Source organism: Saimiri boliviensis, chromosome 5 (genome assembly GCF_048565385.1).
Source record: "Saimiri boliviensis isolate mSaiBol1 chromosome 5, mSaiBol1.pri, whole genome shotgun sequence".
NCBI classification, from domain to species: domain Eukaryota; kingdom Metazoa; phylum Chordata; class Mammalia; order Primates; family Cebidae; genus Saimiri; species Saimiri boliviensis.
In genome coordinates this window covers 100,075,411-100,100,747 of record NC_133453.1, presented here as the reverse complement: position 1 = coordinate 100,100,747, position 25,337 = coordinate 100,075,411, and the positions used below count along the sequence as shown (strand labels likewise).

The 25,337-nt window shown below is 36.6% G+C and overlaps 1 protein-coding gene and 2 non-coding genes across 4 annotated transcripts in view; 2 read left to right on the top strand and 1 right to left on the bottom strand.

Moving 5' to 3' along the window:
- Positions 1–25,337, top strand: part of SPOPL (speckle type BTB/POZ protein like) — a 64,875-nt gene that overhangs the window by 18,560 nt on the left and 20,978 nt on the right. Inside the window, exons 2-4 of one of the 2 annotated variants that reach the window (XM_039470122.2) lie at positions 24,049–24,186; positions 24,383–24,504; positions 24,807–24,958. In XM_039470122.2, coding sequence (XP_039326056.1) covers positions 24,109–24,186; positions 24,383–24,504; positions 24,807–24,958 — 352 coding nt within the window. In that variant the 5' untranslated portion in view covers positions 24,049–24,108. Of the gene's footprint in view, positions 1–24,048; positions 24,187–24,382; positions 24,505–24,806; positions 24,959–25,337 lie in introns of those variants that run through there. The other variant, XM_039470125.2, reaches the window with a different exon arrangement.
- On the bottom strand, positions 13,833–13,939 carry LOC120364384 (U6 spliceosomal RNA). Its single transcript, XR_005579646.1, has one exon. It is a non-coding gene; the product is annotated as a U6 spliceosomal RNA (small nuclear RNA).
- On the top strand, positions 15,370–15,476 carry LOC120364396 (U6 spliceosomal RNA). Its single transcript, XR_005579658.1, has one exon. It is a non-coding gene; the product is annotated as a U6 spliceosomal RNA (small nuclear RNA).

Here is a 25,337-nt window from a genome sequence, read left to right as displayed (position 1 = left end):
CTTAAAGAAGAGATAAGGTTAAATTATCTGTCATTTGTTAGTTGAAATAACTCCTCTGTGAGCTGAATAAAAGAAGGATGCTACTATAGTTTATAAACTAAACTAGAACTTGGATTAAATGTTGTTATAACAAAAATGTATATTTTGTATTCCATAATGTTTTTATAAAAAACTGACTATGAATAGGTAATTTCTGATTCCTTCTGTCTTTTCAGAGCTTTTTTTTTTTTTTGAGACAGAGTTTCGCTCTTATTACCCAGGCTGGAGTGCCGTGGCGCGATCTCGGCTCACCGCAACCTCCGCCTCCCGGGTTCAAGCAATGCTCCTGCCTCAGCCTCCCGAGTAGCTGGGACTACAGGTGTGCACCACAATGCCCAGCTAATTTTTTGTATTTTTAGTAGAGACGAGGGTTCGCCATGTTGACCAGGATGGTCTCGATCTCTTGACCTCGTGATCCACTCATCTTGGCCTCCCGAAGTGCTGGGATTGATGAAATTTGCTAAACTTCGTAGGCCAGTGCTCAAGTAAATTTGTTTTTAGAGACTATAGTGAACTGGAAGGTACTGTTTTGGCATTCAGAGTAAGGATGATCCTGTCCCTTTTATCATATTTGTGCTGCTTAAAAATACATATGTACATACATATATACATGTACACAGATACACATTTGAGTCCCAACATTTGGTTTCAGCTGTTAGTAATTTTTACCAAAAAAGGTATGGTCAGGTTTTGCTGGTTTTCTTTATTCTTTTCAGCACATTTGAATTTGTAGAAGATTTTATCTAGAGGACCTCTGAGAGCTAGTTCAAATTATGAGATCAGGAGCTGTCTTTGTGTTGCCCTTCCTTGTTTCCACAGGACCTGCATTAGTGTAGGTTCCCCCAAAATACCCAAATGAGTCAGTGAATAAGAGAGAGAGTGAACAGATGAATAAATGATGTTTTAACAAAGAAGAGGCCATGTAACTTTCCATTGTGAGTAGTCACCCTACTGCTAGGCTGGCCCATTGTAGTTTATTACCCTGTTTATATATTACTATAATGTAAAATCTTACCTCATGAGGTTCAATAACTGTAGTTGTAAACTATGATGCTAATTCAATAAAGCTGATTTTTTAAAATCCTAATACTGTATAAGGCTATTAACACAGGTACACTGGGCTTCCTCTTTTCTTATATGCCTTGATTATACATTATTAATACATAATATAAAAAATTGGACTTGTCACAACTAGCATGCCATATAAATGTAGTTGTTTGCAAACAGTGATTTTAAAAAGTGGTTGCCAGAGATCCAGAATATCTTTAATACATTATGCTCTAGGAAAAGTAATCAGGTTCTGCAATGACCTGTAGTTTGTTTTTTAAAAGAGGGTAATTGCAGTGTGAGGAAGTTATTGGTGATGTTCAGTAAATTTTACACTACAGTTTATGAATCTGTATTAACTTATGGTAGAACTGGACAGAACTTAGTCTTGCCTCCAGTTCTGTGCGTAATCAGAAGGTCAGTGATGCGCCCAAGAGTACATCGCCTGAAACATGAAATGGCTAGAAATAGAATCTGGGTATCTCAGCACACGGACCCCAGAGCTTCCCCCCCTCCCCATTTTTACTATTGCCATGGAAATGACATCGTGCCTATATCTAGAAATATTGTTAGATGTTTTCTTTTAATCTTTTCTTTGAAAATACATTAAAGTAACAGAAATGCAGAGCATTTGTGGGGTTATATCGTAGTACACAGGGTTTCCCTCTTAGTTTAATTTTTAGTTATTTTTTGACGGAGACCCTGGCAGTAAGTGACAAGGCAGCAGTAAATAGAGGCTTTAAATCTCTGCTTTTATAACAGCATATGTTAATAGCTTTTAGGAATTATCAAGTAGAAAAAGAGTTGTTCCAAAAATATCTGGAAGTCTTTCCTACCCTTGTAAACTGTCCGTATATGTGTAAAATGTAATTAAAACTACCTCCTTGCTTTTAGTGTTGGAAGATGTTACGGATTTCAAAAGAGATTCCCTAACATTAGAATAAGATCCCCCGCCACAAAAAAAAAAAAAAAGTTGATAGTCCAATTCCTCAGGATAGTACCCAAGTAAAATGGAAGACTTATTCAGAGATGGAGGACAAATGAAGAACAGCTGGGGGGCATGATGATAAAGTTTTTTTATTAGTGCTGTTGATAGCTTCCTGGTTCAGCCTGCAGACTAGAACAGAAGTTCTTAGTGTGAGATCCCAGGACCACCTGAGACTTCATTAGAAATGCAAATTTGGGAACCTGACTCAGACCCACTGAATCCTTAACTCCAGGATTGAAGCCCAGTATTTTGTTTAAACAAGCCCTCCAAGGTGATTCTAATACACACTTAGCTTTGAGATTTACTGCCCTAGAAAAACATAAAGCCTTAAGATCTACTATTGTAATCACTTAAGAGGGTGGGAGTGTTGGTTTAGGACCACATGAAATTACCAGTATTATGCTTTTGACCTAAAAAATGTCGGTATCATGTAATTCAACCTGATAAAATTGATTGAACAAAACCTGTCAGACTTTATTGGCATGAAAACAGCCCAATATACACCCCCAATAACCTCCTTCATTTATTGTCTTTTCTAGATAGTTGCCTTTTGCTTTGGCAGAGAGCTCACACTGTAGAATAGCTATTTTATCTTTTTTGTTTGTTTGTTTTTTATTCTTAGAATAGCTGTTTTACTTATGCCTCAAGGACCCAGGTGAGTAGACTAAAGGAAATGAAGGTATTTGTTCACTCCCCTGCCCTTTTTTTAAAACTGGGGCCCTGTATAAATATATTTCCAACACCAATGACTTCAGTGTACCCATCCTCTCCTTCCTTTTCCCCAGCTCTATTGGCTTTCCCCTTAAATAGAAATATATATAGCTAAGAAGAAGGAATATTTTGTAGCTGTCCTTAGCCATTTTTTTTTTCTTGAGGGTTCAGCTGTTGCCATTGCTGCATCTTTTACCACCCGCTCTTCTTGCCCCTCCAACATTCTTTTCCGTAGCAGTGGTGTCCCACTCTACCACTTAGTCTAATCAGTCCGCTGAAGGACACAGCTGTTTCTATTTCAGAGCGGAGCCTCTTCCATTTAGTACACAGTTTAGTCATCTTTAAGTAAACTGGTTTTGAATAATTAAAACTATAAGATGGACTTAACTGTTTTCATGTGTAGGTCAAAATTAGCTAGTCCATTAATTCCCTCAAAACAAAACTAGCCCCCTTCCTTTTTCATTTTATTTTTAAACAAACACTGAGTGTTATGCCAGGCTTTGACTTATAGAAATGAATAAAATATAGAGATTATACATAGGTAATAACACAGCCATGCAAATAAACTATATAGTAAAAGACAATAAACGAAGTAGATTATTGGGGGTGTATATTAGGCTGTTTTCACACCAATAAAGACATACCCAAGACTGGGCAATTGACAAAAGAAAGGTTTAATGAGACTTACAGTTCCATGTGGCTGGGGAAGCCTCACAGTTATGGCAGAAGGCACATCTCACAGCAGACAAGAGATATTTTGCAGGGAAATTCCTATTTTTAAAACCATCAGATCTCGTGAGACTTACTCACTGTCATAAGAACAGCATGAGAAACACCCTCCCCCATGATTCAGTCATCTCCCACCAGGTCCTTTCCACAACATGTGGGAATTATGTGAGTTACAAGATGAGATTTGTGTGTGGACGCAGAGCCAAACCATATTATTCTATCCCTGACCCCTCCCAAATCTCATATCTTCACATTTCAAAACTAATCATGCCTTTCCAACAGTCCACCAGAGTCTCAACTCAAAAGTCCACAGTCCTAAGTCTCATCTGAGACAATTCCCTTCTGTCTCTGAGCCTGTAAAATCAAAAGCACATTAGTTACCTCCTAGATACAATGAGAGTACAAGCATCGGGTAAATATAGCTGTTCCAAATGGGAGAAATTGGCTAAAACAAAGGGGCTACAGGCCCCCATGCAAGTCAAATCCAGCAGGGCAGTCAAATCTTAAAGCTTCAAAATGATCTTTGACTCCATGTCTTGCATCTGGGTCACGCTGATGCAACAGGTAGGTTCCTATGGTCTCGAGCAGCTCCACCCTTGTGGCTTTGCAGCGTACAGCCTCCCTCCCGGCTACTGTCACAGGCTGGTGTTGAGTGTCTGCGGCTTTTCCAGGCACGCAGTAGAAGCTGTCAGTGGATCTACCATTCTGGGGTCTGGAGGATGGTGGCCCTCTTCTCATAGCTGGACTAGGAGGTGCCTCAGTAGAATTCTGTGGGTGGGGAGATTCTGACCCCACATTTCCCTTCTACACTACCCTAGCAGAGGTTCTTCATGAGAGCCCCGCCCTGCAGCAGACTTTTTTTGCCTGGGCATTCAAGCATTTCTATACATCTGAAATCTAGGCAGAGGTTCCCAAACCAATTCTTGACTTCTGTGCACCTGCAGGCCCAACACCAGGTGGAAGCTGTCAAGACCTGGGGCTTCCACCCTCTGAAGCAAAAGCCCAAACTGTACCTTGACCCCCTTTAGTCACAGCTGGAGTGGCTGGGATGCAGTGCACCAAGTCCCTAGACTGCACATGGCAGAGGGACCCTAGGCCCAGCCCATGAAACCATTTTTTCCTTCTAAACCTCCAGACGCCCGATAGGAAGGCCTGCCACAAAGATCTCTGACATGCCCTGGAGACATTTTTCCCATTGTTTTGGAATTCACATTTGACTCCTCATTACTTACGCAAATTTCTGCAGCTGGTTTGAACTTCTCTTCAGAAAATGGGATTTTCTTTTCTATAACATTGTTAGGCTACAAATTTTCCAAACATGTGTGCTGTTTCTCTTATGAAACTGAATGCCTTTAACGTCACCCAGGTCACCTCTTGAATGCTTTGCTGCTTAGAAATTTCTTTTGCCAGATACCCTAAATCATCTCTCTCAACTTCAAAGTTCCACAAATCTCTAGGGCAGGGACAAAATGCCACCAGTCTCTTTGCTAAAACATAACAAGAACCACCTTTGCTCTAGTTTCTAACAAGTTCCTCATCTCCCTGTGAGACCACCTTGGTCTGGATTTCATTGTCCATATCATTATTAGCATTTTGCTTAAGCCATTCAACAAGTCTCTCCAAAGTTCCAAACTTTCCCCTATTTTCCTGTCTTCTTCTTAGCCCTCCAGACTATTCCTGTCTCTGTCTGCTACCCAGTTCCAAAGTCGCTTCTACATTTTTTGGTTATCTTTTCAGCATCACCCCAGTCTGCTGGTACCAATTTACTATATTAGTTCATTTTCACGCTGCTGGTAAAGACATACCTGAGACTGGGCAATTTACAAAAGAAAGGTTTAGTTGGACTTACAGTTCCACATGGCTGGGGAAGCCTCACAGTCATGGCAGAAAGTGAAACGCATGTTTCATATGGTGGCAGACAAGAGAAGAGAGCTTGTGCAGGGAAATTCGTGTTTTTAAAACCATCAGCTCTCATGAGAACAGCATGGGAAAGACCCGCCCCCATGACTCAGTCATCTCCCACCATGTTCCTCCCATAACACACAGGAATTTTGGGAGCTACAAGATGAGATTTGGGTGGACATAGGGCCAAATAGTATCAGGGTGGTAGAAATGTTTCACGTGAGCTGACTATGGCAGTCAGTAACTGATTTCAGTTTTCCAGATAATTGACATACTGTATTATATACTGCTTTTTTCCCTACTTTATAGTGCTTTTCTAAAAATAGAAGTTGTGGCAGGGCATAGTGGCCCATGCCTGTAATCCAAGCACTTTGTGAGGCAGGATGATTGCTCAGGGCCAGGACTTTGAAACCAGCCTGAGTAACAGCAAGACCTGCATCAGTACAAACATTTTTTAAAAAGCAATTAGCAAAGAACGGTGGCACATGCCCGTAGTCTGAGCTACTCAGGAGGCTGAGGGAGGAGGATCACTTGAGCCTGGGAGGTTGAGGCTGCAGTGAGCCTTGATTGTGTCACTGCATTCCAGCCTAAGTTAAAATGAGAACGTGTCTGGGGAAAAAAAAAAAAAAAGTTGTATCCATATTTGCATTATGTAAGAGAGTAAAGAGATAGGAAATCACCCATTCTCAGCTTCATTCCCAGTTTTTATTGTGCTTGCTTTCCCTTTTGTTAGTGAAATGTTTATATAATGTTTCTGTAATGTTATATGAATTCTTTATTAGCTCTAGATAGTACCATGTTTCTGAATCATAGTCTTGTTCCTTTCCTTACTCCTTCAGTCTCCCAATTTTAATTAGTTGTTAATTTTGCATCATCAAGGTATTTGCATTTTGTTCTGACTATAACTTTTTTTACTTTTTTAGCCAATTCTAAAGATTTTTAATCTAGAAATAGGTGATTATATGTATACCTACTATAGAACAAAGTGGAATGGCCCAACACAAAGTAATCCTATGTACATGAAAATTTTCCAAGTGGAAAATTCTAGTAGATTCTCATTTGATAGTTGTTATTGTTTCCTACTCTTCCTCTGAGGTAATTCAGCTCTATTGTATCTTTACTTCTGTGTTTTCTTTTTCATTTGGTTAGAGCTGTAGTCTTTAAAATGAAACATTCATGTGAAAGGAGGCACACAAAATAATTTGGGGAAATATCAGAATTTATTAGAAACTATGTGTTAATTTTTATCTGTAATTTTTACATATTAATATAGTAGTGTATATATTTTATAACATCATACTGGAGTATATTCAGATTTTTTTTTAACTCATAAGGGTGTACCATACAAAAAAATTTAGACGTTAATTGGATTCAAAATACATTTTCAATATGGGATGTCAAATTTTTAAGTTTGTGTTGCCTGAAACTATCCTTTATTTGGTCCTCATTCTTGAATAAATTTGAGTATGGAATTTTTTTTTTTTTTTTTTTTTTTGAGATGGAGTCTAGCTCTGTCACCCAGGCTGGAGTGCAGTGGTACAATCTTGGCTCACTGCAACCTCAGCCTCCTGGATTCAAGCAATTCTTGTGTCTGAGCCTCCCAAGTAGCTGGGACTACAGCACCTGCCACCACACCAAAAATGAGGACAAAAATATTGATTTTTGTATTTTTAGTAGAGACAGCATTTCACCATGTTGGCCAGGCTGATTTTAAACTCCTAAACTTAAGTGATGGGCCTGCCTTGATTTCCCAAAGTGCAGGGATTACAGGCAGCAGCCACTGAGCCCAGCCTGAATATGGTATTCTAAGTCGAACTTATTTTTCTTAATAGCATTTATCACTTGCCTTAATACAGCATGCAGATTTTAGTCTGACTTGTTCCTTTGTAGATAACATGGAAGTTTTAGGATTTTCTTTTTTAAATGGAATTTTGAAGTTTAATCCGGATGTGTGTAGGTATAGATCTTTTTTGAGTTATCATTCTTGGCAGTTTGTGAGGCCTGTCTATGAACTTGTGTCTCCCTTCAGATTATGGAAATAATCTTGTTTTTTTTTTCTGTATGTATCTCTGTTGTTGCTAGTCTTACCTTCTCTAAGAGTACCTGTTAGATCGGTATTGGACCTCCTTAATCTGACTTGCAGGTCTCTGATTTCTCATATTTCCTATATTTATGTTTTTAGTCTGTATCCTGAAAAGTCGTCTTTTTCTTTTATTTTCTACTCATGCTTCAGTTATGATCATATTATTATCTTGCGCATTGAACGTATTTTGTCATTTACTTTTAATCAAGAAGTCTTTTTTGTTTCTGATCACTGTTTCAAAGCAGCTTGTTCTTGTTTTATTCAATTGTACTTTATGAAACTTTTTTTTTAAAGTATACCATTCTGTCCCCTGGTTTCTATGACAGTCCTTTGTTAATTTTGTCTTCCCATTTTGGACCTTCTCTTTTACCTGTTAGTTTCCCCTAAATGTCTGTTGTCCTTGGCTTTCCGTTCGTATGTTATGAGGGACTGTGTTGCTAAGAAATGGTATCTGGGTGTCATGGTCTTCAGTGCAGTTGTGTAGATGTGTTTCCCTGGCATCCTCTTCCTTGAATGGGAAGGTTATGGACACATTCAGTATAAGTGGGCAGGGTGTCTCAACATGATAACTTCTGTGACATTGCATGTGTGAGTTGGAAACCGCCACACATGTCAAAATAGGAGGGCTTTATTTTGTGTGGGAGAGTGCTTTAATACTATTTAATTTCTGTTAAAAGTTATCTTTTCTCCTTCTTTTTCTTTTCTTCCCATCTCATTCCTAATGTCTGCTGTGATATTCAGTTAGTCCAACCTGCATCCTGTTTGTCTCCCAGGAATTGGCCCTTTCACAAGAAACATACCCAGACAGGTGGCCCTCTTCCTTTAGAGGGCAATTGTTGGGCTTTGGCATGATGGTAGAAGCTATAACTGCCTCCCTTGGGAAAGGGTAGAGCCCTAGCTGTCTCATTTAGCCTAAATACTGTTTCAGAAATAATTACCCTGAGACTTGCCACTTGGCTATTTCCTGCTCTTTGTATTTGATGAAAGTTTAATTTTTCTTTAGGCCTCCTTGAACAACCATGGATACTTACCATACCCTGGATTATTATTTCCCTTTATGTCGCTGCTAATTTATTGCCATCTATCTGCCTTGAATTTTTAAAAATGTCTGATCACAATATCACACCCTTTCTTATTTCTAGCCTTGTTATCACTTTATTTTTTTTGTAAAAATTTGTTGTCATCTCATTGGGTGTGTTGGGAAATAAAAGAGATGGATAAATGTGTTCATTTCACTGCCTTGAACCATATTTGTTTTTCTCAATGTTCCTTCGTGGCTGCAATATATGACTCAGGTATCTAGAAATCAGAAAATTGATAGAAAACTATATACTTTTGTCACATATGAATTGACAAGACAGTATGACTCCCTTTTGCTCTGGGTTTTTTTTTTTTTTTTTTGAGACGGAGTTTCACTCTTGTTACCCAGGCTGGAGTGCAATGGCACGATCTCGGCTCACCGCAACCTCCACCTCCTGGGTTCAGGCAATTCTCCTCCCTCAGCCTCCTGAGTAGGTTGGATTACAGGCATGTGCCACCATGCCCAGCTACTTTTTTTTTGTATTTTTAGTAAGGATGGGGTTTCACCATGTTGACCAGGATGATCTCGATCTCTTGACCCTGTGATCCACCCGCCTCAGCCTCCCAAAGTGCTGGGATTACAGGCTTGAGCCACCACGCCCGGCCTGCTCTGGGTTTTTTAAACCAAACATTGGCTGTTACTTAAATGCTGGAAAGGACATGTCTTAAAGAATTCAGTGTAAGCTTGGACTCAGATCCAGTCAAGTGCTGCCAAATTTTAGTGCTGGCACTTTGGGTAGGTTACTTTGCTTTTTTGCAACTTAGTTTACTCATCTACAATATTGGCAGAGGCAGTTATTATCTTCCTCTTAGAGTTAATTTGAGAATCAATTAGATAAATACTTAAGCCTGGTATATTGAAAACCTTTAGAAAAAAATCTGTTCTCACTGTTTTTAAATTGCCTCTCTTCAGGAAAATGTTATTTATACATTTTAGATAGCCCCTTCCTTACAGGATAGATAAGTTTAGCAAAGTTGGCTATGAAGCAAATTATTATAAAACAAATTTCAAAGTACTTCTTTTTGTGATATTTGCAGAGAAAAATCATGACTTGAAAACTCTTGGTGAAGAAGTTTGTTAGTGACTTGCTGGAATGAGTAGCAAGTATACTTGCAGTAGCAAGTATACTTAGAAAGCACCTGCTTTCTAAGAGGGACAACCATTTCTAGTAGCTAAGTGCTCTCTCTAAGTAGTAGAGGTCTTTGCAATTGAGCTCATAGGAAGCCAGTAAGTAATACCCCATCTGATTGTATCATTTTTCTGTGTGTACTTCTATAAAGCTATACAGAATATGATGTATATCTTTATGGCTCTTTTAAATATGTTTTTGAACCTACCCCCTTTCCAGACTGTACTTCATTGTTACCTTTGTCATAAATGAACTGTGTGTGTAGGGGTGTGTGTGTGTGTGTGTGTATGTATATGTTCCTGGACTCTTGTTTCTTATTAGTCAGCTTCTCTATTTTTACAGCAGTACTACTCCATCTTAATTGCAGCTGCTGTACTTTAGGTTTATGTTTTCTACTTCTACATTCTTCAGCTTTGTTGTTCTTCATGATTTCTTTGGTATTCTTGACCCATTTGTATTTCCATGTAAGTTTTATAATCAACTTATCAGTTTCCACCAAAAGCAGCACTGAGATTTTTATTGTCCTTACATTGCGTTTATATGTCACTCTGAAAATAGTACACTTTTTTTTTTTAACTTTTAAGTTCAGGGATACATGTGCAGGTTTGTTATACAGGTAAACTCCCATCATGAGAGTTTGTTGTACAGATTATTTCATTACCCAGGTATTAAACCTAGTACCCATTATTTTTCCTAATCCTCTCGCTCCTCCCACCCTCTAACCTCTAGTAGGCCCCAATGTATGTTGTTCCCCACTATGTGTCCACGTGTTCCATCTTTTAGCTCCCACTTGTAACTGAGAACCTGCAGTATTTGGTTTTCTGTTCCTGTGTTAGTTTGCTAAGGATAATGGCCTCCAGCTCCATCCATGTTCCTGCAAAGGATATGATCTCGTTCTTTTATATGACTGCATAGTATTCTGTGTTGTATATGTACCATATTTTTTTAATCCAGTCTACAGCTGAAGACCTTTGGGTTGATTCTATGTCTTTATTGTGAATAGTGCTGCAGTGAATGTATGTGTACATGTGTCTTTATGATAGAATGATTTATATTCATTTGGCTATGTATCCAGTAATGGGATTGCTGTGTCGAATGGTAGTTCTCTTTTTAGGTCTTTGAGGAATCACCACACTGTTTTCCACAATGGCTGAAGTCAGTCCGAGTATATTAAAATTGATGTCTTTACAATAATGAATTTTCCAATTCATGAACACCATATATCCTTTCATTAATTTAGCTTATCTATACTTTCTCTTAATATCATTTTGTAGTTTTTAGTGTAAAGATTTAATCCTTCATTAGAATTATTTGTAGGAAGTAGACTTTTAAATTATACTTTGATATCTTTTAAAATTTTTGTTTACTGATTATTGCTAACATAAAAATACAATGGATTTTTATATGCTGACTGTGTATACAGCAACCTTGACAACTTCATTAATGGTTATTTCTTGTTAGTTTGTCTAACTCAATCCTGTTATCTGTGAATGGTGACCATTTTCTTTATTCTTTTCCAATTCTTATGCTTTTCATTTATTTATTTTTGCCTTAAGGTAAAATTGGACCTTCAGTACATGTTGAATGGAAATAATAATAGTGGCCTTCTTGTCTCATTCCCATTTCTCAGGGAAATCTTACTCTGTGTGTGTGTGTGTGTGTGTGTGTGTGTGTGTGTGTGTTTGTGTGTGTTAAGGCACTAAGAATTTATTCCCAGTTCGTAGCGTTTTCATCCTGAATGGGTATTGAATTTTATCAGATCCTTTTTTTGCAACTATCAGAGTGATCTTTTTCCTCTTTTTGCTGTTAATGGGATACATTACATTAATAAATTCTGATTCTAAATTCTAACAATTGGAGTATTTTGGCTGTTTGCATATAAATGTAATTATAAATAATATACAGTCTTTTTTCTCTTTTTAAAAATCTGTTATATTTTTAGTTATGCTGTCCTTTCTCATAGTGGTTACTCTAGAGATTACAGTATACTTCATGGAGTTACTTTAGCTACTACCAATCATTATTTTTACCTCACTTCCCCAAGGATGCTAAAACCTTAGAACATCTTTTTCCATGAAGAACACTTTTTACTACATTTGTCCCTCATGCTTTTTACATTACTGTTGTCATGCATTTTAATTCTACTTATATTTCAGCCCCAAGGAATTACAATTTTTTTGTCAGACAGTTTTGGAAAATTCTTATCTCTTCAAATATTGCTTCTTTCTTTTTCTTCTGTGACTCCACTAAATAGATGTTAGACTCTTGCACTGTGTCTCACATTTGCCTTAGGCTCTTTGTAATATATATATTTTTTTCCCTGCTTTAGTGAAAATGCCTTTCATTGATCTTTTAAAAAGTTTTTTCGTCTTGTCTTTAGCTGTTTAGTCTGTTCAACTTACATTAAGTAGTTAATTTCAGTTATTTTCCAGTTCTAGAATTTCCATTTGATTATTTTTAAATTATTGGTAAAACTCTGTTGCCTGTTTTGGTTTTTTTTTATTCTGGTTTTTATTCATAAGCTTCTGTTTTTTGGCAGCCTGATAGTTTTTGATTGAATAACAGTTATTGTAAAAATTATAAAGGCTCCAGATGATAATCTTCTTTTAGACAGGATTTATTCTTTCTTTTCTTAGACATGTTAGTGTGGGAGCTGATAACTTTTATCCAGTCAGGGACCAAAGTGATTCAAAACTGTTTTAAGGCAATTTGTACATTTGATTTGACTTCATACAGTCTAGCTTTCAAGGCCTTTCAATTTAGAGTCTTAAATTCTTGGGTCCCTCTTTGGCAAATCCTGAACTCGAATCCTTGTCTCGTTTGCAGTACAAAATGTCTGAAAAGGTTGCTTCTTGGTTTTCTACTACATGCAAAGTCAGCATTTGGCAGAAGTCTTAAAGAGCACCTCACTAGGATCTTAGCCCCTCGGGGGTATCTTGTGTTATCTCCAGCCCTAAGAGCCCAGCAGAATCTTTGCTGATAGTTTTACCACATGGCAGTGATTCTCTCTGGGTAAAGTATGATTCTTGGTCTTGCATTCCGGTTAGAAGCCACACATATTCTTGGGGAGAAAAGTGGCTGTAGTATGTCAGCCCAATTTATTTATTTGTTTTTCTTTGCTTTATTTTTGTTTTTTACTTCCGTAATGCCTTGTAATGTCAGCCTACCTTTAGATTGTTCTCCCTTCTCTGGAATCTTGTGACATTTTGTCCTGATTGTTTGTGCAGCTCTAGATATTTTTTAACATATTTATTTTTATTCAAGTTTGTCTACTTCTCAGCAGAATTTAATCTGCCAGTTATTCCATTATCCCTTTAAGCAGAACATCCCATGATAGCCTGGAAGTACTTTTTACATATGTTAGTTGTTTTGATCACTACCAGCCTTATCTCCCTTGCGCATCTTTACCATCAGTTGTCACCAGTAAAGTTTTATTTGCTATGTCTATTCCAGTACTCACTTTATGCTAAGAAGGTGTAGATGTATAAAATTTCATATTATCCACTCAGCAACGATAGGGCAATGAGGTGCTATAATAATTTAAAAACAAAGGAAAGGTCCCGTATCTATCCGATCACAGAATTAATGGCAAAGTACTGATTCACATTGCTCTCTGCATATAACCCTTGCTGTTAAAATCTATGCTGTTGTTTGTGTGTGGTCGTCCTATAATCTTGTTTGCTTCATGTAGAATACAGCTCAGGGAATATCTTCAGGACATTCTTTCTGTCCTGAAAGTGCTTCTATATCACTCTGTACAGTCCTCTCTCTCATATTGTCGTATTCAAAATATCTCAGTGTCTATATCCTCTACTGTGTTAAAGTTTTTGCCAAGAGTAGGGAATGTGTTTTATTTATATTTGTACCCCAGGGTTCCTTAGAGTGCATGGTATATCTAAGCATATAATAAACGTGCTTAGATATGTGTATTTCCCCTAAAGGGGGAAATACAATACTTAATTTGAATAGATTTAAGAAATTTATATGTGTATTACAGTTTTTATCTCCTTTATATTAGAATCTAATTATTCTCCCTGGTACTGTCTTAGCAAAACTGTTGAACATTATATGTTAAGTTACATATTAATTCTTTTTAATCGTATGTGTAAAATTGTTTTTTTTTTTAAATATGGAATGCTTCACGAATTTGCGTGTCATCCTTGCACAGGGGCCATGCTAATCCTCTCTGTATCATTCCAATTTTAGTATATGTGCTGCCGAAGCGAGCACCGTATATGTAAAATTGTTTTGACCTCAGGCAGTATTTTGTTAATAACATCCTGAAGCAGTTCAGAGAACTTTTAGCATAAATATGGTAGTATTTCACAATTGTAAAATAATGTATCATTTGTTAATTGTATAATTAATAAACAAAAGTTATATATGTATAATTAAATCACGATTGATTAAGCTATCTCCTAGAAGATGAGCTGATTGCAGATGACAATTAAAGAGATAGCTCATAAACATAAGTCTCATTTTATAACTGGATAAAATTTTGATAGTGCTCTTTACAAAGCATGAGTTTTTTTAACCCTACGTTGCTGGGTAATTTATATATTTTATTGATCTAGAAGCTTGATAGCTAACACACTAGATATACTGCACAATTGAAGACGTTTCTTAACGTCTTAACTTAGTAGTTTTTCCTTTGGGTAATTAAAAATAACGATTAGAACTTTATTCTCTAATAGTGGCTAATTTGGACTCAGTAGTTATTGGAGACATTTGATAGAGTTGACCCTCTGTATCTATGGATTCCACATCTGAGGATTCAACCAACTGTGGATCAAAAGTATTTGGGGAAAAAAAAATTAACAACACAATAATTTAAAAAAATACAAGTAAAACAGCACAGTATAGCAACTATTTACATAGCATTTACATTGTATCAGGTGTTAAGTAATCTAGAGATGATTTAAAGATACCAGAGGATATGTGTACATCATATTTAAATATGCCATTTTATAGAAGGGACTTTGAACATCTGTGAATTTTGGTATCCATGGGAGTCCTGGAATCAATCTCCCATGGAAGCAAAGGGACAACTTTGTTTACCTTTTATGTTACTTTTTAATCATGAAATAAATGTGTATATATGTGAATATGGACATGTATGTGCAGGTACTTTTTAAAAACGAGGTAAAGTTCATATAACAGAATATATCATTTTTACTTTTTAAAAAATTACAGTTCAGTAATGGCTTAGCACATCAACACTGTTGTGCAACTGGCACCTCTGTCTAGTTCCAGAACACATTTATCAGTCCCAGAGGAAACTCCATAACCAGTTACTTGCTATTTCCCCCTCCCCATAGACTCTGGCAACTGCTAATCTGCTTTTTGTATGTATGGATCTGCCCAGTATTTAATATAAGTGAAGTGATATAGCATGGTCTTTTGTGTCTGTCTTCTTTCACTTAGCTTATTATTTTCAAGGTTCATTCCTGTTGTAGCATGCATCCATACTTTATTTCCTTTTATGACTACATATTATTTCACTGTGTGACCAGGCTTAATGGCTCACACCTGTGTCACTTGGGAGACTAAGGCGGGAGGATTGCTTGGCCCAGGAGGTCAAGGCTGCAATGAGCTGTGATTGCGTCACTGTATTTCAGCCTGAGTGGCAGAGCAAGACCCTGTTTAAAAAAGGAAATTTCATGCTCGCTTCAGCAGCACACACACTAAAATTGGAATGATATAGAGAAGATTAGCATGGCCCCTGCACAGAGATGACACGCAAATTCATGAAGTATTCCATATTTTTATTCTGTATCAAATAAAGTCCAGTTGGATCCCAAAAAAAGGGAAATTTCACTGGACACGGTGGCTCATGCCTGTAATCCCAACACTTTGGGAAGCTGAGGCGAGCAGATCACTTGAGGTCTGGAGTTCAAGACCAGCCTGGCCAACGTGGTAAAACCTTGTTTGTACTAAAAATACAAAAGTTAGTCGGGCATGGTGGCATGTGCCTGTAATCCCAGCTACTCAGAAGGCTAAGGCAGGATAATCGCATGAACCCAGGAGGTAGAGGTTGCAGTGAGCCAAGATCACACTTTGGCACTCCAGCTTAGGTGACAGAATGAGACTCTGCCTCAAAAAAAAAACAAAAAAATAAAAAGGAAAATTAATTGTGCACATGTACCACATTTTCAAAATTCATTTATTCCTTATTTTACATTTGTATTGTCCATCAGTGGATGGTTTATTAGCTAGTAACCTTTGGCTATTGTGAATAATGCTGCAATGAACATTTGTGTCTCAGTCATTTGAACACTTGTTTCCAATTCTTTTGGATACATGCCTAGGGGTAGAATTGCTGGAAAATATAGGAATTCTATGTTTAATTTTTTGAGGAACCTTTAAACTGTTTTTACAGCAGTTAAACCATTATGCATCTCCACCAGCAATGTCCAGGGATTCCAGTTTCTCTAAATCCTTGTCAGTGCTAGTAATTCCTTCCTCCTTTTTCTTTTCTTTTTTTTTTTTTTTTAAATTATAGCCATTCTGGTGGCTTTTTTTTTTTTCTTTTTCAACATTTTTACTGTGATCCATGTGTTTGTGGATTTCTTTGCATTTAACCTACTTGGAGTTCATTGAACTCCTTAAATGTATTTGTTATTGCTTTTCAATAAACTTGGGAAGTTTTCAGCCATTATTTCTTTAGTTATTTTTTTCTACTTCTTTTGTGTTTCCTCTTTTTCTGGTACTCCCGTTATGTATATGTCAGTGTGCTTAAAATAATGTCCTACAATTCTCTGAAGCTGTTCATTGTTCTTTATATTTTTCTATCTGGATTATATAGTCCCTATTGATTTGTCTGTAAGTTCACTAATTCTTCTATTAGTTCATATCGACTGTTGACCTCCTCTAGTGAATTTTCATTTCAGTTATATTGTTCAGCTCCAGAATTTTGATTTGGTTCTTTATTTTAAAAATAAATTTTACCTTTTTTTGATACCGTTTTGTTTTTTTTTTTTTTTTTTTTTTTTTTGACATTGTCATCATACCTTCCTCTACCTTAATCCTTTAGTTTTTAAACATACGTATTAATGGCTATTTTGAAGGTTTTGTCTGTTAGATCCAACATGTAAGTGTTGTTTCTGTTATCTGCTTTTTCCCCCCGGTATATGGATTATACTTTCTGTTTTTTTATGCCTTGTAATTTTCTATTAAAAGCTGGAAATTGTATGTAGTATACTGAGAAATTCTTGGAGCTGGTTTCTTCCTTCCAGTGCAAACTGTTGCTTCTTGCTTATTTTGTTTATGGACTGTTTTAGTGGAGTCTATTTAGTGCCCACCCACAGCCTGCCTCAACTTGTCTCTCTCACACACACACACACACACACACACACACAAGTGTGGAGCCTCTAATGTTGCAACTTAGAGGAAGCCGCCTTGGGTATTTCCACAGTTACCATGGGTGACAGTGTTTGGGCAGGGCTCTCTTTTTGCCTGCTGACACATACATCTGTTAAAGTCCATTAATCTAGTGCTAATTGCGCTTTTGTTTTCAGCAGTGCCCTGGGGCATATGTTGTTCTACAGCCTAATCAAATTTGTTCTACAGACTAATCAAACTTGGTTTCCTTTGAAGAAATAGTTCCCTAAGTCAGTGCTTGAAATTTCTTCTGACCCCATGTGGGCTCCTCCCGGCTGTCTCCTTTCCTGGTTTTCTGTAGAAAACCAACTGTCCTGTAATTTAGCCTTTATATCTATTGACTCCTCCAATCTCTTCTCATTTGCCTCTCACAGCTTCTACTATTTTTCAGGTCATGCTTGTGTGTTTCTTTACAAATGAACTTGGTTTCTCTGGGAAGAGATTAAAAGCATTCTGCTTTATGGTTCACTTCTCTCCACAGGAAAAAGATCTCCAAGCCCAGGCTCTGGAGCAGGCGTCCCCAGACTTTTTACACAGGGGTCCAGTTCACTGTCCCTCAGACCGTTGGAGGGCCACCACATATTGTGCTTCTCTCATTGACGACCAATGAAAGAGGTACCCCTTCCTGAAGTGCGATGGGGGGCCGGATAAATGGCCTCAGGGGGCCGCATGCAGCCCGCGGGCCGTAGTTTGGGGACGCCTGCTCTGGAGTAAGGAGTAAGGGAAAATGGTGCATTTCTTACCCAGTAATATCTCTACTGTAGGAGCTGAGCTGGAGGGAGGCAGTAACCTCAATTCAGTTTATCTTCAAACTCCCAGTGTAGAACCCACAGCTTATGAGCCAAGTGATTGGTACTGCCAACAGCATTATGCCCAAAGTAGAGCCTCCACCCTTCCAGCAGGGACTTTCCTTTTGGCTACATTCACTCAGAATATCAGCATTAGGTAGCTAGAGGCAGGATTAGAAATGTTGACCCCCTTCCCGCTCCAGGAAGACTTTGACTGGACCTGTTGGAAGAGGGAACCCACTGCTTGTGGCTACACCAGTCTAGAATGGAGTTTCTGACTCCTTGAGTTGGAACAGAGCAGGTCCTGATTCAGAGACCACAGACTCTCACATTTCTTATAGTCTCTACTAAATTTTCTTGAATAAATGTTTCTTCATTTGTTCTGTGCTTCCAGCACCGTTTTTATATTTTTCACTAAGTTTGCTGGGGACTGTGTCCATGGAGCTCTTCAAGTTGTTATGATGAAAGTTTTTTTCATTAGTGGTTCAGTCTCTACTGGTTATAGAACTGTTCCCGTTTTCTGTTTCTTCTTGAGTCAGTTTTGGTAGTTCCACATTTGTGAATTTTAAATGTTTTCTTCTGTTTCTGATTTATAGTTTCATTCCACTTCAGTCAGAGAAGGCACTTTGTGTAATTTAAAATACGTTGAGACTTGTTTTGTGGCCTAGATAGCATATGGTCTATCCTTGAGAACGTTCCATATGCACTTGAAAAGAAGGTGTGTTCTACTGTTGATGGGTGAAATGGCTATTAGGTCTAGTTGTTTTATACTGCTGTACAAGTCTTCTGTCTCTTTCTTGATCTTCCTGGTTCTTCTATGCATTATTGAATGTTGGGTATAGCTGTCTCCAGCTAGTATTGTAGAATTGTTTATTCTGTCTTCAATTCTGTTAGTTTTTGCTTGCTATAGTTTGGGGCTCTATTATTTGCTGTATATGTATTTGTAGCTGTCATACCTTCTTGATGAATTGACCCTTTTGTCAATATATAATATCCTTTGTCTCTCATAGCAATTTTTCACTTAAAGTTTGTTTTGTCTTATGGTAGCATATCTACCCAGATCTCTTCTGCATGGAATATCTTTCTTCATCCTTTTACTTTCTTTTTTTTTTTCTTTTTCTTTTTTCCACCACCTGTCAGCAGGAACATCCTTTTACTTTCAACCTATTTTTTATTTTCATAAGAACCCTTAAAAATACTCTTCCAGTCTTTGCAGATTGCCTGTTTATTGGATCACTTCTTCAGTGTTTAGCCAGTCCATTTACAGCTCTGCCTTAGTCTTCATTTCCTGTTGGCTCAGCGCTGTCAGCCAGCTTAGGACCCTCTTACCTCTTTTCAAGCATGTGTTTACCCCTGGGCATACCCTTGGCTTTCTAGATTTCCTGGTGTATGTGGGAGCTTTTCAAAGCTTTTATTCCCCAGCTTCTTCCTTCCCACGCTTTTTTGCCTGGCTGTTGCTTGTGCCAACTCTCCTTGCTCTAGGTGACTGTAACTAATATATTTGCCTCTTAATGCTTTTGGTAAATGCCAGATCCCAGGATGCTATCCCCTACCTTGGGAAAGCTCCAAGGCAAGTGAAACTGGCCCCTAATTCAGAGAATTGCCAGACTGGTCAGAGTACATAATGGCAATATTTTTCAGAATAAGGTCCATATTGCTTCCCTTGGTACCAGCACCCTATACGAGGAATAAGGTCAGCTGACTTTATACCAGCATCCTATGTCAGGAATGAGGACTGATGACTTGAGCAGACCAAACTCGGGGAGGGGGCCATAGTAAGCAGGTGTGTTAAAATGCCACAGCCCTTTCTCACTGAAATTCAGTAACTTCTTTCTTCATCGCACATTCCCTTGCCTGTTAAGTTTTTTATGCAGTTCCCGAGTTTCATACAAGTTGATTCTGATTGTTTCACCAGCTATTAATTGCTTTCGTAGAGGGCTGGAGTTTTGGAGCTCTCTACCGTTTTGTGACATCATTATGTATATATGTTATCACATATCTATGAATTTCTACCTATATAGTTTAGGGATTCGTAGATACTTTTAAAGAATGTCAAGAAATTTATTGGTATGGTAATCAGCAATTCAGATTATAGGTTACTTGTGGTAAAGAGAGGAAATGTGGTGGTGGTAGGGATGCAACAGGATGGTGGGTACATGATTGTTTGATGTGTGATTCTTTTTATGTTTTCTGAATATTTGAAATTTTTATATAAAGTCAGGTAGTTTTGTGTATCTGTATGACATATATATAACATTGTGACACTGAAGCATTTTGCTGAAGTTCTTGTATATGTTTATTCCAATAACAGATCTTGCTTTCCCTTTAATAAGTAGGCAATATTGCACTTGAAATGCTTAAGACAAGTTCATAAAATAGAATAAGGAAGAATCTTTTACTTATTTCTTGATGTATATAGATTGATTGTCTTGTGTTATTCTCTGGATCTTACTTTTGTTGTACACGCTGTCTGCAAACTTGTAAGCTTTCTCTGTAAGAACAAGAAGTGGAAGACCTGAATGTTAGTAGTTAGTTGATAGTCTACTGTTTTTATTTGTATTTTTCTTTTTATGAAGAGGAGGAAATTAATAGAATCCTGGAAATAGCACTAAAGTGGACTTTGGGAGATCTTTGTCTTTGTTCTAATATTCATCTAACAGTGTAAATTTAGACAGTTCTCATTTTCTGTGCTAGTTAATTTCTTTATCTTGGTGTCCTCATCTGTAAAATAAGAATTGGACCAGATAGGTAAGGCCTATTTCAGCTTTGTGAAATCTGGAAGGACATCATGAGCTATGGAAAGAGAATTGACTTTGGAGCCAGGCAAATTTGTGTTCAACCACTCTCTAATTACTTGAAGTCTAAAGTCAGCTTTTCAAACTATTTTCTCATCGTTAAGATGGGGTATTAACACCCATCTAACAGAGTTACTGAAGAATAAACAACATATATAATATCTTCTAAAGTGCTCACGTATGTAATAGTCTGTTCACTCAGATTCTCCATACCCTTATCTTGTAACTACATCCTTTGAAGGAGTAACTGAAGAGGAAAAAAAAAAAGCAATTCTTATAAATGTTTATGTGACTTTTTTTTTTTTTTTGAGACGAAGTCTCGCTCTGTCGCCCAGGCTGGAGTGCTGTGGTGCAATCTTCTTGGTTCGTTGCAACCTCCACCTCCCAGGTTCAAACAATTCTCTTGCCTCAGCCTCCCACGTAGCTGGGATTATAGGCACCCACCGCAATGCCCAGCTCATTTTTGTATTTTTAGTAGAGACAGGGTTTCACCATGTTTGCCAGGCTGATCTGAACTCCTGGGCTCAAGTGATCCACCACACCTGGCTGTAGTTTGCTTGTATATATGAATTATATTTGAAGTATATAGAAGTATATACTTCAAAGATCATAACTCTTCTAGAGATATTGAAGAACTTTGTCTTTACCCTTCAGGGTTTTTAAAACTTTTTTATTTATGTATTATGTTAGTATTAAATTATAATAGTATCTTTTTATAAAAGCTTAAAGATTCAGGTTAACGTTTTCTTTCATTTACCCTCTCTTTTTACATTCTACCCTAGTATCTATTTCTTAAATAGTAACATACATACAAGATATTACATATTTTCTGTGGTCCAGATGAGTTTGAAAATAACCATGTTTTCCAGTACTTGTTAAAATAATTTGTATTTCTATATTAATTAAAATGCATTTATAAAATAAATAAAAATAAGAAAAAAACATGTCACCCAGAGATAGCCTTTTAATATTTAGATGTATTTAACATTTTCACTGAAATGCCAAAGTGCAACTCAGTGCCTCCACCTGCCAGTCTGTTTTTCTCTATGCAACAGTACCTCTGTATACTATTTATATTTATAAAAGCAATGTCCTGTTAGGCATATACAACATATCCTGAACACTTTTCCTTGTCATTAAGAAAATTTAATACAATCTTAATCGTTGCACGTTTTCCCTGTATAAATATTACAAAAATATACTGTGCTCAAAAATTACCTTTTTCACAGTTGTAATCATTTCCCTAGGATGTATTTATAGGATGAATCTAACAGAATTTCTTTTGATATTAATTATAAGATTGATCTATAGCAAAGCCTTATCTCCAGTATAGTGATGTCTGCTTCTCTGCAATTTGGCTGGCTGTAGGCTTTGACAGTTTAAAATAATCTCTGACAATGCAATAGGTGGAAAATGTTATGGATTCTTTCTGTATTTCATTGATTATAAGTGAGGGTAAACTTTTTGGGGGGAGTAATTCTTCTGTGAAATGCTTCTTCATCTCATCATATTTTTTTTCCTTTTTTTTTGGTGAATGTTTTTGAAATCACTGCAAGTTGCCAGAAACCATATGAATGCTTTCATGGACATCAAATAATACCATCTGCATTTTATGCTTTCAGAAATTGGTAGCTTATATTTCAGCATCATTTCCTTCTTGCCAGAAATGTCACCATGAAATAATAAGGGAGATTGTTAAACTATTTATATCCCCGCAAGAAATACATCACAGTGCCTCTCTTTACATTCTGACTCATCTTTTGGATTGTTCCTAGTTTGATAGGGAAAAAGTGGTATTTTAATTTCATTTACATTTTTATTTTTTTAATTATATGTTTCTTTCCTGTGAATTATTTGCTTAATTTTTTCTTATTTGTAGAAATTTTATATATATTAGTGAAATTAGTTTTACATGCTATATGTAATTCAGATATTTTCCTTGACTTATGGTTTTTGAAATTGGTCATAATGATTTATCAGATTTCTGTATAGTCACTGGCAAAAGTATTGACCAGAATGTAGCCCTCTCATACAGTGCTAGAGATTTTTCTAACAGATAAGTCAGTAACATTACTCTTTCAGTGTATTTATTTAATTAACTATGAATTTGCCTAAAATAAATACTCAACTTTTATTTTTATTCCTGTTTCTACTCCCAACTCTGTAGAAAACAAAAGTGGTGTGTCTTGGAGAATGTTCCACACGTACTTGAAAAGAATGTTGTGTTCTACAGTTGATGGGTGAAATGGCTAGTAGGTCTAGTTGGTTTATACTGCTATTCAAGTCTTCTATTTCTTTTTTGATCTACCTATTCTATGCATTATTGAATGCTGGGTATTGCTGTCTCCAGCTGTTGTAGAATTGTCTATTCTCTCTTCAATTCTGTTAATTTTTACTTGCTATAGTTTGGGGCTCTATTATTTAGTGTATACATGTTTGTAGTTGTCATACCTTCTTGATGAATTGACCCTTTTATCAATATATAATATCCTTTGTCTCTCATACAATTTTTGACTTAAAGTCTGTTTCGTCTGTGGTAGCATAGAGTTCTCCAGACTTCAGTACATATATCGTCATGTAATCTTGAAACCCTCTTGCACCTCCAGAGTGCACTACTTGTGTAGCTTATTCTGATTGTTCTTTCTTTTAGTAAGTTACAAAGCAGCAGCTTCTGGTCATTAATATCCTGGTTAGATTATGAAGAGGTACTTATGCATCCCATTGGATTTAGTACAAGAACAGCTAACTGGGAGGAAATTCTGTGACATAGTATTTCTCAGTAAGAAGCACTCTGTTAGGGATGAAGTCTCATCAGAAAAACTGCTCGTCTGAGATAGACATAGACTTTTGTGGAAAGTCTGTATTTCTTCTTACAGAGCATTACCTGTTATGTCTCATTCTATGTTTTACTTGATGAAAACTTCTGGAGTCTGACAGATGAGTTATTAGCATTTATAGTTATAACTTTGCAGACATTTTGGTTTTCATGAATATGTCAAAGGAAAGATGAAGGAAGATGAACCAGATATTAACTGATGTCATTATGTTTCCATAATATTTTGTGATTGTATATGTATGTTCTTAGTCATAAACTATGTTATTTTAAAATTTGTGATTTCTTGATTTTTTAAGAGAGCATGCCTTCATAAAATAATCTTATCTGTAAATATTTGTTTAGATTTCAAGCGTTATATGTTACAAAGACTTATGCTTTTATTTGTTAAAAATCATTCAATTTGTTTAAAATTTTCACATGTTCCTTTATAACCTAGTTTGGTATAGTAATTGTTTCATGATGTTTTTATGTCTTATTTGTCTTCCTTCTTAATTCTTTCATCTAAACTTCATAATCAGTACATCAAACTTTTCTTTGTAGATAAGGTACTCAACTGTGTGCGACACTACATAAATCCTAAAAGACTGCAATAAAGTGGCAATGTCTCGGGAACCCACCCCACCTCTACCTGGAGATATGTCTACTGGTCCCATAGCAGAAAGCTGGTGTTACACACAGGTACATGCTCTTAAAAATCCCTCACTTTATGTCACTTAATAAATTTTACAGTATTTTGAGAATATTATTGTAAAATGCTTTTTCATCGTTATTAGAAGTGTTAGAAGACTAACACATCATAGGATGTTGAATATGTAGCAAATTAAAAATATTTTATAATGTCATCATTATAAAAGTGGTTTTCTGAATCTCTTAGGTTAAAGTAGTAAAATTTTCCTACATGTGGACCATTAATAACTTCAGTTTTTGTCGAGAGGAAATGGGTGAAGTGTTAAAAAGTTCAACATTTTCATCTGGCCCAAGTGACAAAATGAAATGGTAAGATTTTTGTTTGCTTTGGATGTTTGTTTGTTTTTGATGTAATCATCAGCTGATCATGATTTTGTTGTTATTGTTCCTGAATAAGTATTAATATAATTTCATATTAGATTGGTAATATGTTTCTAATATTGCGGAAAATTATAAAGAACTGTGAGGATGTTGACAGGGGTGCTGTTTTTGACATTAATAAATGATTTCAGTATTATCCTTCCCCCCCGCTTTCTCTCTCTCTCTCTCTCTCTCTCTCAATGCTTTTCAAGTATTATATTCCTCCATGTGAGCTTATTGTTTTATTTTAGGTGCCTGAGGGTAAACCCAAAGGGATTAGATGATGAAAGTAAAGACTACTTGTCCTTATATTTGCTTTTAGTCAGCTGCCCCAAAAGTGAAGTTCGAGCAAAATTCAAATTTTCCCTTCTGAATGCTAAAAGGGAAGAAACAAAAGCAATGGGTAAGTGATTTGCAAACTGATTGAAGACATTTTTGTATAACTACATATTATGACTTCTTTTGCACCTTTACCTAGAAAAGTTTTGGACCTTTTCCACTAAAATCTGCTTAACCTGAAACTTTTAATTTGACCATTATTTAAATCCAGCATAGAGCTATAATTATTTTACTGAGTCTTAAACTTAATAAAACATGTAAAAGTAGTTAATAATATTAAAATTTAGCTTTTTCATGTCCTAAAATGACATCCACTTGTCACTTAGAAAAATAGCAGCTGTTAGGGCAAGTTGTCTGGTTCTTCAATGCTTGGCATATATAATAGGTACTCAGGAAACATTTCTCTCTTGCCTTTTTTGCCAGGTAATAAAATCTGAAGAACA